The sequence below is a fragment of the Nipponia nippon genome, unplaced genomic scaffold (genome assembly GCF_047370975.1).
Source record: "Nipponia nippon isolate SJK-2023a ecotype South Korea unplaced genomic scaffold, ASM4737097v1 scaffold_4, whole genome shotgun sequence".
Taxonomy (NCBI): domain Eukaryota; kingdom Metazoa; phylum Chordata; class Aves; order Pelecaniformes; family Threskiornithidae; genus Nipponia; species Nipponia nippon.
The window spans coordinates 64,667,022-64,680,233 of NW_028262358.1; the positions used below are offsets into that span (position 1 = coordinate 64,667,022).

Consider the following 13,212-nt stretch of genomic DNA (forward strand, 5'->3'; position numbering starts at 1 on the left):
CCACCTACTATCGTGTGGTAACAGATGCATGTACAGCATGTTAGAAAGCAGGGAAAGGAGGAAAGGGACCTGTACTAGAGGATCCATTTCGGGCATTGGTCCATGTGGGCAGCTGGGGCAACACGGCTTGCAAGGCACAGAAGGAAGAAGCAGCAGCAACTGCAGATAAGAACAAAATGGACTGGAGAGGGGGGGAAGGGGAGGGGGAGAAGAAAAAAGAGAGATATTTCCTTTCTCTTCACCAGCCCTCACCTGCTAAAACAAAAAGTTATGCAGGCTAGTAGAGGCACATTTAAACAGCTAAACCTCCTGTTGCTGCCATCTGTTCCCTTTCAGTCTCACAGGTATTGTGCCGGAGATGGCTAGCAAGCAGGAACTTGGTAACGAATAAAAAATCAAATTCAGACTGACTCCAGTGCACCCTTACCTCCCCTTCAGTGATCCAAAAAGCATATTCAAATGACAGACAGCAGCTACTGAGAAGATAAATGAAGCTCTTCTGCTGAAAAATCAGGCTGCCCAGGCATGTCTTCCTGAGCCTGGCCAGCGAAGGGTGGGCACAAAAGGGCACAGCCTCTGACACTGGCAGTTTCTGCACCAGTTGAGTTGCTGTTGCTGCGGTGCCACGATCCCAGTGATGCTCATGCACAGCACTCCCTCTTCCTGCAGCAGCAAACAACTGTGGAAGCAAAGGATGGCACTGGCAGGTCCCCTGCCTTAAAAATGCCTAAAAAAGCACCGGCATCTGCAGTCTGTTGGGCTTGCAAATGGACAATCAGAAACAATCATCAAACTTGTTTAATATCTTTAGGAAAACAGCACATGCCTATTGTAGTCAAATCCAGCATTTGTGAAGGGCAACAGAGAGTAGTCCATGAGAATGGAGACTCCAGGAGATTGCTTACTGACATATAAGCCTTTATATGTCAATATAACCTAAAGTGGGTCAGTTCATCTCCCTCCTGGGATTACTTCTTTCTGGATGGACTCTCTTCCTTGGGCTCCACAGCAATACTAAAACTCTTACTATTTGAAGATGTGGATGCCAGTCAATGAGTTGTGCTTTAAAAAGCAACAAGTTGCAGTTTGGCCACGGCTGATTTGTAATTTGGCCATACTTAGGCATAGTTCCTCTGGTGTGGTAAAAGATATATAAATAGGCAATCAACACCTCTTAAGTCCCTGCTACAATGCATATAAACACCAGAGCATTGTAAATAAAAGACAAGCAGATTTTTTTCATTAGGAGAAAACAATATCTTTTTAATCGGTCTTGTTCTCAGATACTGTTGAAGTATTGTGGTTGGATTTTTTTGAAAATATCCAGTCTGGGATAGACAAAGTTTTCAAAGATAACTGAAATTGCTAAAGTTTGGCAGCATTACACAAAATTGAAAGGAGGGAGAGAAACACCAGGCTATCTTAAAAACAGTTCAGTGCTGTTAGCTCCATCTGTACTTTGACCATAACAAACATTTATCTTCATTTCGTATGCTTCTTTCCATGAGCCTGGCTTTAACTTAATTCAGATGCAGTCATCTTTGCATATGCTAGTGGCTTGTGTCAGAATAGATTGATTATCTGCTTATCTTTTCTGAATATTTAATATTTACGTCATCCTGTTGAGGAGATTTTTCCAGCAGGCTGTAAACCAGAGTCAGACCGAGCGTGCAACTGCTCAGCTGTGGGATTCATGTGGGATGAGTCACTATTGTGCCGTATCTGCAAGCTGCACCGGTTTGTGATGAGGAAATAACTCCTGAGCAGGTACTGTCTCCGTGGCACGCAGTCTGAAATACGGTGAGCTGCTAATATGCTAGTCTGGGATATTACTTGGTTTCAAAGATGAATCTTCTATGGTTAGCACTGAAGAGAATAGTTGTTATTCTGCACAGATCACTGTGTTCTGTCTGTAGTGAACAGCAATGGCACCAACAGCAATGAGGTTTTGGTGGTGGCCAAGAGGATGATTTAAAAAGGCATTCATTCCCAATAGCTGAAAGAGAAGCATAGCTAGGGGGTAAAACTCTTTTCAGGCACAGTTGTGAATTCAGAGTAAGGCTCTTTACTTTCTGTGAAGTTATTCCAGGGCCATGAGGATGCAGAATGACAAAGCTGGGATCATACCTGCTTACTGCTGGCTGCCTCCCTCCTCCGCGTTCGCCTTCATATTGGAGGTGGTGTTCGGAGGCCACCGAATATCTACAAACCAGCCACAGTCCTAAATTCGCTCCCGTGGGATTGGTGGGTGCACGGGAGCATGGGAAAGGCACAGGGGACCTGCCTGGCTGCATGGGTGCCTCCGCACCCGCACTACAGCTCGGGGGACTTGCTTGCCCTGCCAGGGAGAGAGGTGAGGGGCTGCTCCCGCCCTCCGGGGAGCCCTGGCAATGCTTTTGCTGCCGAGCAGAGGCAATGGACTGCGTTATGGCATTACTTAGGAGGGCTATCAAATATGTAGATACCCCCCCCCCCCCCCCCCGCCCCATGCAGAGATAGTTTCTTGGCTTTGGATGGATGTGTTTTGCTTTGCTGTAAAAACATTATTTTCCTGGAATCTCTTAGTCCTCTGTGCATTTCAGAGATCTGCATTTATCTTGGGGTTTGGATTTACAGTCCTGATACTAAGCACTATACTTTGAGAAAGAGCATGAACATCACATTGCTCTGTATAAACAGCTATTTTTCCTTGGCAAGGAAAAGTGATGGTTTCTACTGAAAAGTAAGAATACAAACCATGGGAAAAGATGTAGAGGTCAATCACCTCATCCGCTCTTCTTTAAATTCCTCTGGTATAAATCTGGGCTACTTTCAGATTGTCTTCAGTGGAATTGCACCAGGTTTGCAGCAATAGCATTCAGATTAGTAGTTGGCACATCTTCTTGTTTGACCCATACAATGAAATACTTATTTTGAACTAATAGCTCGTTGGGACTTTGTGCATTTTCCCCCAGATTTCAAACATATGAACGGAAAATTAAGAAGATAATTTTTTGTAATGCTGTGCTTTTTTTCCTGAGGACTGCATAAATGGTGAGTGGAGTTATATACTTTCAAAATTCCTCTCCAACCATGGGGCCACCTTAGAGCCTCCAGTAGCTTTAAATCTATGTTTCCCCCCACAGAAAGCCAGTTTTTAAAATGAACCACATGAAAATGAGAAACTTTCCTCTGTCTAATGGATACCGTAAAATTATATTTTCTGCCAAATGGCCAAACTGTACCCATAGAAACGCAAGCTAAAAGAATCACAGTAGAAATCAATGCTGTCCTGCCTTTTATTTTTTTTCATGGTTAGTTAGAACTGTTCTCATTCCCGAGCCCCGTTCTGTTCTTTCCCGTTTCCAGTGTCCCTTCACAGCCTTGCCTAAGAAGGGCAGAATAATTTTTTAACACATTGTTCAAATGGTTTTGGTGTGTGGCAAAAGTGCTATTTCCATTCCCTTCTGTGCTGTATTCCATTTTAATGATTTTATGTTTTAAAAACAAACAAACAAGAAGTGTAGATGACCCAAAGTATGCTAGACAGTGTGGCAACACCTGTTTTTCTTGGTTTTCCAAAAATCTGAAAACTAATTATTGCAGAAAGAGAAATTTTGCAGAAAAGAAAGACACAGCAACAATTTTGTAGACAAATTTTTACTTTGAATTTTGATGTATAACTGCTTTGCTCTATTACAGACTCAAAAGACTGTTGAACACTGACTATTTATAACTGCTCTGAGGTCTCCCAAAAATAGAGCTTGACATATTTCTCTTTGATATTATAAATAGCAAGTTTGAGAATATTTTCATGATCCACATCAGCATTAACCTGCAAGAAAATGCCTGTTTGAAGGATCTGCATCAACAGCATGGAAGCTTGTTACCAAAGTGTTTCTTGTTGCTCTAAATCAGTTGACAATTTGGCCTGCTTAATTAATTAATTATCTTGATATCTTACAAACTGCCACTTTACATTCATTTCAGTAAGCATACCATTAAATACCATCGTTCCCAGGCTCACAGCTTCCTCTAGGTCTGTGGTGCATTCCTTTCTGATGTGTATGGGTCCTGCAGTACAAGCGGGTGCATTCAGAGATAACGAAGGCTAAGTGCTATGCCTGTGGGTTGGTATTTGGTAGAAGAGTGAAGGGCATTTCCACAAAGAGGATTTTGGTAGGAGCAGGAAGGCTGGTGAGCCCCACAGATGAGTCTTTTCTTCTTTAGAGGTGAAGTCAAAGTGAGAGCCCAGCCACGCTGATATCGGGGACAAAATTCACCTTTAGTGTCATCTGGTCCCTTTCTCTCCCTTTTTTTTTTTTTTTAAATACATTTAATTATTTTAAAGTATATAGGTATTGCCGGTAGGCAGCTAGGGAGCAAACATGGCCTGCCCCAGGGACCTGTGCTCAAACCGGCTGCTCTCAGATTTGTTATTTGAACTTCCCCTCCACCAGCATGTTCTAGTGACAAGGGCACAGTGCAGGCACAGTGCAGGCAGGCAAGATACGACTGTCATACAGCCATCCAATAAACATAATAACCCTACAACATATTGTTTTGCATCATTGGGTTTTGACTCTTCCTTTTCATTTTATTTCATCTCCCTGAGGACTCCTAACCCTTCCAAAATCCTCAGCAGGCTTAAAAAGATGCAGGTTGCCTCCTGGAGAAATGTCACACGTGAGAGGAAGATTGGCAAGTTGTTCTTGCATTTTATTGCAAGTCAGAAACTGAAGGGAAGCGCGCCTTGACTGGAGTCAAAATTTGGTCATGAAGAGAGGCAGAGCAAAAACCCAGGCTCCATAGCTGGCTGCTGCCTGCCCGCCTGCAGCGGAGCAGAGCTGTTCAGGGCAGGGGAAGGTTCCCCAGCCTCTCTGCCATGATTCTGGTAGCACTGGCACTCCAGAGGGTCCCCCAGGGGTTCGGCTGGTTGGTGCCATGCAGATGTTTCTGAAACAAACACTTCAAACAGAGCTGCCTTTCCAGATCATTGCCTTGAGATTTGGCCACTGAAGGAGAAGCACGGCAGGAGAGCAGTGCGTGTGCACGCATGGATGTCCTTTGACTAAGTCCCTATAATGAGCTGGCTGCCAGACTTTATGAGCTTTGTACAGAGTAAGGCAACATGGATTTGTTCCCCTAAATTTTACCTTCCTATAAAATGTATATGTCAAGATGGTAATTACCAAGGCCTAAACCTTCACTCCTCAAAGACAAGTGCCTGGCTCCAAGGAAGGCCCACAGCTATGAATCTCAAAAGGGTGAAGGCCTCTCTCAGAGACCAGTATTTGGGTGCCTAACGTCTCTTTGACATTTCCCCAACTCTGAGCAATTGGACCTGACTCCTCGACATAGCCTCTTGACTCTCTCAAGTGGTTTCTCACTCAGCCTGATAGTTGTTTCTGCACTTTTTTAGTTGGCAAACTATCTTCCTACAGCAAGAAGAGCCTTGCCTTGCAGCACTCCAGTCCCTCTACGAGTGCAGCCTCAAGAAAAATAAAAGAACTGAGTTGTTTACACTCATTTTGATTTTTGTGCACATAATATAATGAAGCGGCTAACCCAGGTCATGCAGCATATTTTGCAAGAAATAGTATCTTAATCTACCTTGTTGCATGCGTCCCTGAGGCACCCAGCATAACTGGGCTTTCGCTGGTGGTCACCATATTAACAGTCTTTTGTATTCAGCAGTATCACTGTTTTAAAAGGCTGCATGGTCCTTTGTGGAGCAAAAAATTGATGCTCCTCATCTGTGACTCCGGTACAGCCAATAATAGGTGTTTACTTTAAACAGCTTTTTAGTAGCTGTATCTTACAAATAGCCGTTAGATTAAACTTGTTTGTTCAGTAGAGTAATCAGAACTAGGCTGGTAAATACACATCATGTCACTCTGTACACAATATACCTTTTCAAGGACATCTTACATGCTGCTGTAACCTACCTATACTTATGTATTTTGCTATATTTCAGAAGCTTACAGAAGGGAGGCTACATGGCAGTTTTTGTTCTGCACCTAGATAATCTTGGGCTGCTCCCAACGTACCACATTGTTTAATCAAACAAGTAAACATACTTCAAATGAGTTCAATTTACCTATAAATAAGGCCCGTTAAACAAATATGACTGTTACAGCCATGATTTTGTTCTGAAGTGGGTGACAAAATAAACAGTTTGAGCTACTATTCACATTAACAGTTGCTCCTGAGACACGGGGCCAAGCAACACTATTCATTGCACCCAACACGCTCCAGCAATGTGCCGGGGGTTTCTGGAGGCTGCTGTGGATTAAGTACCCGTCCTCTCGAAATTACCCAGAACTGTTACGATGGTGAAGAGCCTCAGCTGTCTTTTGAGACGGTCTTTAAAAGGAAGGGGGTGCCACTCAATTAGCAGAAAACACATGAGCGTCAAGAGCAGGCTTCTACCCAGCATGAGAGGAGAAAGGTAGGAGGATAGGTTTTTAAAAGGATGCTTCTTCATATTTCCATTTTACTGAATTTTAAATTTTGTAACTAATTATGGAAGAGAAGTGTTCTGCTTTTGTGTTGAAAACTTCTTCAGTGTTTAGCTCATTTGGAGAGTGTGCCACATGAGTTTTGACTTATTTTGTTTCCATTTCACGCAAAGCCACCCACTTGATCTCAGTTTGGTCAATATTTTAGTTGGAGTTTCTTCTTTCTGTTTAACAAAAAACCAAAATCTCCTCAAAACAAAATTTATTTTAAAAGAAAAACAGTTTCCAGGGGAGATCATATTTCTTTAGGCTAAATAGTTTCTCTGTCAGAGAACAGTTGAAGTTGTTCATCTTTTAAACAGAAAACTAGAGAGAGCATCTTAATTCTTTTTTTATTGTATTCATAGCCTGTTTTAATTTATTTACACATAAAACAAATGAAGGTTGAAACCTATGTGACACATTTATAACCTGAATGAGCTTAAAACTTTTATAATTATATGTCCAGTATGAACAGTTGAATTGGTGTTTAATTCTTTCTGCTGTGAAAATTGAAGATTTGAGTTAATAAAGATCCATCTCGCTGTGCTTCCTCTATCTGGGTGTAAATACACCAAAAGAAGGAATGACAGGCAGGAAAAGAAACATGAAGAAACTGACCAAAAGTGAAATATATGAAGTGATAGTTAAACTGAGGTGGAAAAGAGCAGAGACAGTGTCAAGTATTAGGTAGAAAAAAGGGGAAGCAAGAGGCACCCCAAACAGTAAATAAATATACTAAAATAAATAAATAAATATTCTGGGGTTGTTTAGTCTGGAGAAGAGGAGGCTGAGGGGAGACCTTATCGCTCTCTACAACTACCTGAAAGGAGGTTGTAGCAAGGTGGGGGTTGGTCTCTTCTCCCAAGTAACAAGTGATAGGACAAGAGGAAACGGCCTCAAGCTGCGCCAGGGGAAGTTTAGGTTGGATATTAGGAAAAACTACTTCACCGAAAGGGTAGTCAGGCACTGGAACAGGCTGCCCAGGGAAGTGGTGGAGTCCCCATCCCTGGAGGTATTTAAAAGATGGGTAGATGTGGTGCTTAGGGACATGGTTTAGTTGTGGACTTGGCAGTGCTAGGTTAACAGTTGGACTCAATGATCTTAAGGGTCTTTTCCCACCTTAATGATTCTATGATTCTATACTCAGGTAGTGTCCTGTACTCCTGAGAGTGCCTCTGGGTGCAGCTTCTCCCTGGCACTCAGGTGCCACTGTCTGGCACTACTTGAAAATCCCTCTGTAAACACAAGCTGTTAGTTATAACCCTGTAGTTGTCAAGGTTTTGCAAGCTACAGTTTATCATCTGTCTTCAGCTTCCATTTAGCTTCTAATGACATGGTGTGCTTCTAAGAACATTTGTTTCAATATGGGAAAAAAATAATTATTCTGTTGTGTCCTATCCAGAATAACCAGAGGCAGCAAAGTCCTGAAGCAAACGGATTAAATTAGTACTGGCTGAATTGCTATGTCAGTATTTTTCTGACTTAAACAACCACATTATACCATAACAATAATGCTACTGAATAGCATATGCTAATATTCTTTATTTTTCACAATAATACTATTTTTCTGTCAATTAAAGGAAAAACAGATCTTTCAACAATGAATATTGCTTGCTAAGTGCTTAAGTACTTTCATGAAACTTCTGTAAAGACACTCGCAAAAGGGACGTGTGACTGCATACATGAGAGGACAGCCAATATTTGTAACCTCAGCTGCAGACTAAATCAATATTCAGAAAATGTTTCTCTCCATGTTTGTGCCTTGGCTAAAACAGTATTAACATGATAAATATATAGAACAATGCTAAACTACTAGCACTGAAATAAATTAGAGCCCGACAGAGAAGGTATTTGCTTATACAGAAGCTAATGCTTCAGATTTGTCAGGCTCTTCCATCATATTTTGGCAGCAAAAGGTCAGAAAAGTTGTTGTGTTTTTTTTTTTTTTTCTCCTCTTACATCTTTTCCTTACATCTCCATTTACAGCTAGAGCCTGCAAGAATTTTTCAGTAAGACTTGATCTGGTCAGGCAGTGCCATCTGCCTAAAAACGGAGGGCTCATGGAAATTCTTTGGTTTTGCTGGGCTGCACAGCAGGTTCAGCTGTCGCTGTCAGGACAGGGCTGGAGGAGAGGCTGAGTGTGGGCTCCTCGGCTTTAGCCTTCCGTTTTAGACTTGTAGATCTTAGATTTATGTATCAAAAAATAAGTTGAGGGAGCTTCAGAATCTAAAGTGACTGATTTTCAAGAGCAATGTGGGAGATACAGGACTCCAGCCAATTTTGATGAAGACGACTAGGACGGTTTAAAGAGCAAATAGCAAAAAGGACTTCTCATCTGCCCAGTATACAAGACATTGCTCAGTGCAGGCCTCTGGGAGCCACTGCTATTCTGGTGTGAGGACACCCCCTTATACAGTTTATTTCATCAAATGAGATTCCCATTTCAAGGGAAGTCTAATGATAAAAGTGTCATTCTGTTAAAAGCATAATTACAAAAGAGTTTCATCCTTCATAAATAATGAAATGTGAATTTCCTACACGTCCAAATAAATGAAGGTGTTTACAATTGCCCTTTTTTTTCCTCCCCGCAGCTCTCCCCGTATAGAAATGAAAAAAACAGTTGCAAATGTATCTCAGCATTAGGAAAAACAGTACCTGTGCTGCATACCTACGTGGATTTGAGACCTCAGTAAGGATGCAACTGTGCTGTGAATCCGTAAATGGCTCTTGCATAAGGAGCGGCTGGTCAAACAGTATCCGTGTTTCCATGTATATCTTCATGGTTTGCATTATTCTGGCCACAGTGGTTGGAAATTTGACAGTTATCATCTCAATATCACATTTTAAGCAGCTCCATACACCTACCAATTTCCTGATACTTTCTATGGCTACAGTAGACTTTTTGCTGGGATTCCTCATCATGCCTTGCAGCATGGTGCGCTCTGTCGAGCACTGCTGGTATTTTGGGGAGCTCTTCTGCAAGATTCATACGAGCACAGACATTATGCTGAGCACGGCTTCCATCTTCCATCTTTCCTTCATATCCATTGACCGTTACTATGCTGTGTGTGACCCTCTAAGATACAAATCAAAGATAAATACTTTTGTTATCCTCGTCATGATATTTGTAAGTTGGATGGTCCCTGCTGCTTTTGCTTTTGGGATGATCTTTCTAGACCTAAACTTGCGAGGTGCAGAAGAGATTTATAATCACGTACATTGTGCTGGAGGATGCTTTGTCATTTTTAGTGAAACTTCGGGTGTTGTGGCCTCCACGGTGTCTTTTTATCTCCCTGGATTTGTTATGCTGTACATCTATAGGAAAATATACTCTATAGCCAAGAGGCAGGCAAGATCCATTGATGCAATTATCCAAAAAAAGATGCAATTTGAAATGAAGCACCACATTTCATTCTGCAGAGAAAGGAAAGCTGCCAAGACTTTAGGCATAATAATAGGAGTGTTTCTCATTTGCTGGAGTCCATTCTTCTTCTTTACAGCAACAAATCCATTTATGAATTATGTGATACCTCCTGTTCTCATTGATGCTTTGGTTTGGTTCGGTTATTTAAATTCTACATTTAACCCAATTGTTTACGCATTTTTTTACATGTGGTTTCGCAGGGCATTAAAGATGATTCTGTTTGGAAAAGTTTTTCAACAGGACTCTTCCAGGACTCATTTGTTTTTAGAGTAATGTGCTTTAAATGGTTGGATTCACAGCCTTGAATTTTTGTCTGGAGGCTGAACTCCTGGACGTAAGAGCTAAAAAATGAAGGAAACGCCTATTTTTTTACTCATTTACCACATCTGGTTCAAGCAGATAAGCAGCTATTGCGCTTTACATCTTCTTTCATTCCAGATCAGGATTTGTATGTGGTTTTTTCATTATAGCTATTTATATGCAATGCACAGGAGAGCAAGACTTAAGTTTTAAAAAAAAAAAACTTACAACAGTTTATATCCCTGCTCTTAATCATTAAGAAATTATTCTGATACAACAGATTAATTTCTTGAACAAGGTGTGTTTATATTACAATATTTGTGTTTATTTATTGTCCTCTAGGAAGAGCAGAAAAGCCTTTCCTTTTGAATTTCTAGACATCTTTGAGCAATAACCCAAAGCTTTTAAGTTTTGTCCCTCCCCTTCAGTATGTGTACAGAGGTCAAAATGGGCCCATATACATCCATAGCAGGACACTCCATGGAGGGAAGATGGAACAGAGAAAAGTCATGCTGTTCCTTCCGTTTCCATTTCAACTAGTGCTTGTCACTTATGAGTTTGTCACTTAAAGGCTTTGCTGCTTAGTGAGATCAAAAGCATGTTTAACGAGATCAAAGATAAGGAAAAATATGATGTATGGAATGAAAAGCAATAGTGAACCTGACAATGCCAGAAAATAATGCTTGTCTAATGAATGTTTCCATGTAAAGTATTCACCAATTTGCATCTTACAGAACTTTTTTTTTTAGCTTGGACATACTATTATTTTGTCCGATGGCAATGCTGTGACAGCTGGTGAGGAAAATACATAGACGATTGTTATAGAAATGCTATGGTTGACCTGAACAGAGGGTGCATGGGACAGGGTAAATGTGGAAGCACCACGAGGAGAGGCAGAAGAAGGACTCCATAGGAATGGCTTGGGGTGACGGCGCTTGGGTGAGCAGGCTGTCAAGGTTACATCTGTGTGCAGCTTCTCAGGACACCCAGATTGGGACATGAAGGACAGGCGAGTAAGTCAAGAACTAGCACATGGTCATCAGCTGAAGAAGACCCACAGGCTGTCATTTTTTTTAATCTATGACCTGGCTTTTCTAGAACTGACATATCACCAAACTGAAGGAAATAATACCTGTGGCCTGATCCTGTGACATCTGGTTGGACTATGGACCAGTCCTGGGAATGGACAGAAAAGGATTAGTACCTCAGAAGAGACTATGGAGAGAAACTGATGACTCTGTACTGAAGTAAGAGCTATGCTCAGCAGTAAATGACGTCCTCCATTCATGTTGCTGGGATAAGTGCACATCATATGTGTATCTTGTCTTTCTTTTCTGTGCCCTGTAGAGCACTGAAGCATTCTACTCTGTAGAGCATAAAAGTTGAACGATGTTACATTTCAGCAGAGCAAAATCAGGATCTGAGATTGTCTCTTTTACTGTTTCATTGCCATCTTGTAAGTTTGCACTCTCCAAAATGACATTAAAAGGAACAATAAAATATACACCACATGGGCACTAATCCTTGTTAGTGACAATATGACTGCTTTAACACTTTATCTCGCAGAAATAAAGTAAGTTAAGATTTAAAAAATCTATCTTTCTGATAAATGAATGGTTAATTCTCTTCTTCAACCCCAGTGAGGCTGGCCTGATGTAGTTAATTTTCTCATGTTCAGTGTTACCTCCTGAAATGAACTGTGTGATCACTTGGACATCTTGATCTCTTTTGAAATAGCAGTTTCAGAAGTGCTTCCAGGTGATACCTTCTTTCTTCTGGTGGTGTTATAGATTGAAGGAAAGTGATCTTTCCCTATGAGGAATGTTGCCCATCTGAGGCTTTTAAAGTATATTTAGTAAGTTCAGCACATACTAACATGGTCCTTTCAGGAAGTCAATGGAGATGTTTCTTTCCCATCACCCACTGTCTATCTATCTCCCTGAAAATCTGGAAACACTACTGTTTTTTCAGAGAACTTCAGCTCTACCAGAGTTCATAACTGGTCAGTCTCTCTTCACAATGTGTTCTGGCATCTTTCTGGCATTTTTTTCTTGTTGCAGGAGGAGTCTGTGAATGAATATGATCCCAGCTTGTTTGCAGGACGGCCTCTAGTTCAAATAGAGCACATGCCTTTGCAACCTGCACCTAGACCCTAGTGCAAAGCTAATCTACTTAAAAGCATAAAATCCAGACCCACACTCCTGAAGGCTGATAGCCACCTAACCTAAATTTAGACATCTAAAAGTTAGGCACTACATCTGCTCTAGTCATTGGTAACTCTCTTTATACTCACTGTAGAAAACCATTTATCTTCACAGGGTGTTTTATCTCACTAGCTTATCCATTTTTAGGTAAGATGAATTGTCCCTGCAGATGCTCTTTCTCTTACTACCAAGAAGGATCTTCCAGTCACTAGAATAGATTTTTCGATGATTTTAGATATAAATTTTAGATAGTTGAGATGAGGATTACTCAGCATAGGTGAATCCCACACTATGGAAAAGTTGGGATGATTCTGGGACTCCAAAAATGCTTGCGTCAAATGCCAGTTTTCTGGAACTAGCAGTTAGATGTCTTCTCTAACTTACCTGACTAGCAAGAGACCTGAAATGAGATTTTGGATCTAGGCAGTGATCCACAGAGCTACTGCTGAAGGTTTGCCTGAATAGCTGCAGCCGGGAGAGGGTGGTGGAATGGTGGATTGTGGAGTTCCAGAGCAATATACACAGTTCCCTGATGTCCTGCATTGGGAGGGAAGCAGGTCAAAAATTGTCAGCAGCCAGTAGGTCATCCTGAGGAGATGACCTACCAGAGAGGGCAGATAGGGGACACCTTGGGTTAGGGGAGTCTCAGCCATCCCACACATGCTGTGCAGAAGTTTGGAGGGTGTTGTGGTTTAACCTTGGTAGGCAGCTGAGCCACACACAGTCCGTTGCTCATTTCCCCCCAGTGGGATGCGGGAGACAATCAGAAGGGTAAAAGTGAGAAAACTCTTGAGTTGAGATA

At 41.5% G+C, this 13,212-nt stretch overlaps 1 protein-coding gene across 3 annotated transcripts; it reads left to right on the forward strand.

The window, feature by feature from the left end:
• The first annotated feature begins 1,656 nt into the window (after positions 1 to 1,656).
• On the forward strand, positions 1,657 to 11,711 carry TAAR1 (trace amine associated receptor 1). Of its 3 annotated transcripts, none has more exons than XM_087775687.1 (3): positions 1,657 to 1,767; positions 2,955 to 3,033; positions 9,074 to 11,711. In XM_087775687.1, the coding sequence occupies exon 3, from the start codon at positions 9,109 to 9,111 to the stop codon at positions 10,177 to 10,179; it is 1,071 nt and encodes a 356-aa protein (XP_087631813.1). In that variant the 5' UTR covers positions 1,657 to 1,767; positions 2,955 to 3,033; positions 9,074 to 9,108; the 3' UTR covers positions 10,180 to 11,711. The 3 variants fall into 3 exon arrangements, 2 of the variants coding, with proteins under 2 accessions (XP_087631813.1, XP_087631812.1); XR_015708423.1 differs by lacking the exons at positions 1,657 to 1,767; positions 2,955 to 3,033 and adding an exon at positions 6,393 to 6,430 and having other exon boundaries at positions 9,074 to 11,219; positions 11,305 to 11,711; XM_087775686.1 differs by lacking the exons at positions 1,657 to 1,767; positions 2,955 to 3,033 and adding an exon at positions 6,393 to 6,430.
• Positions 11,712 to 13,212: the final 1,501 nt, after the last annotated feature.

Excerpts from the sequence above, each read along its gene's own strand:
- TAAR1 (XM_087775687.1), top strand. The coding sequence starts at position 9,109 with ATGTATCTCAGCATTAGGAAAAACAGTACCTGTGCTGCATACCTACGT.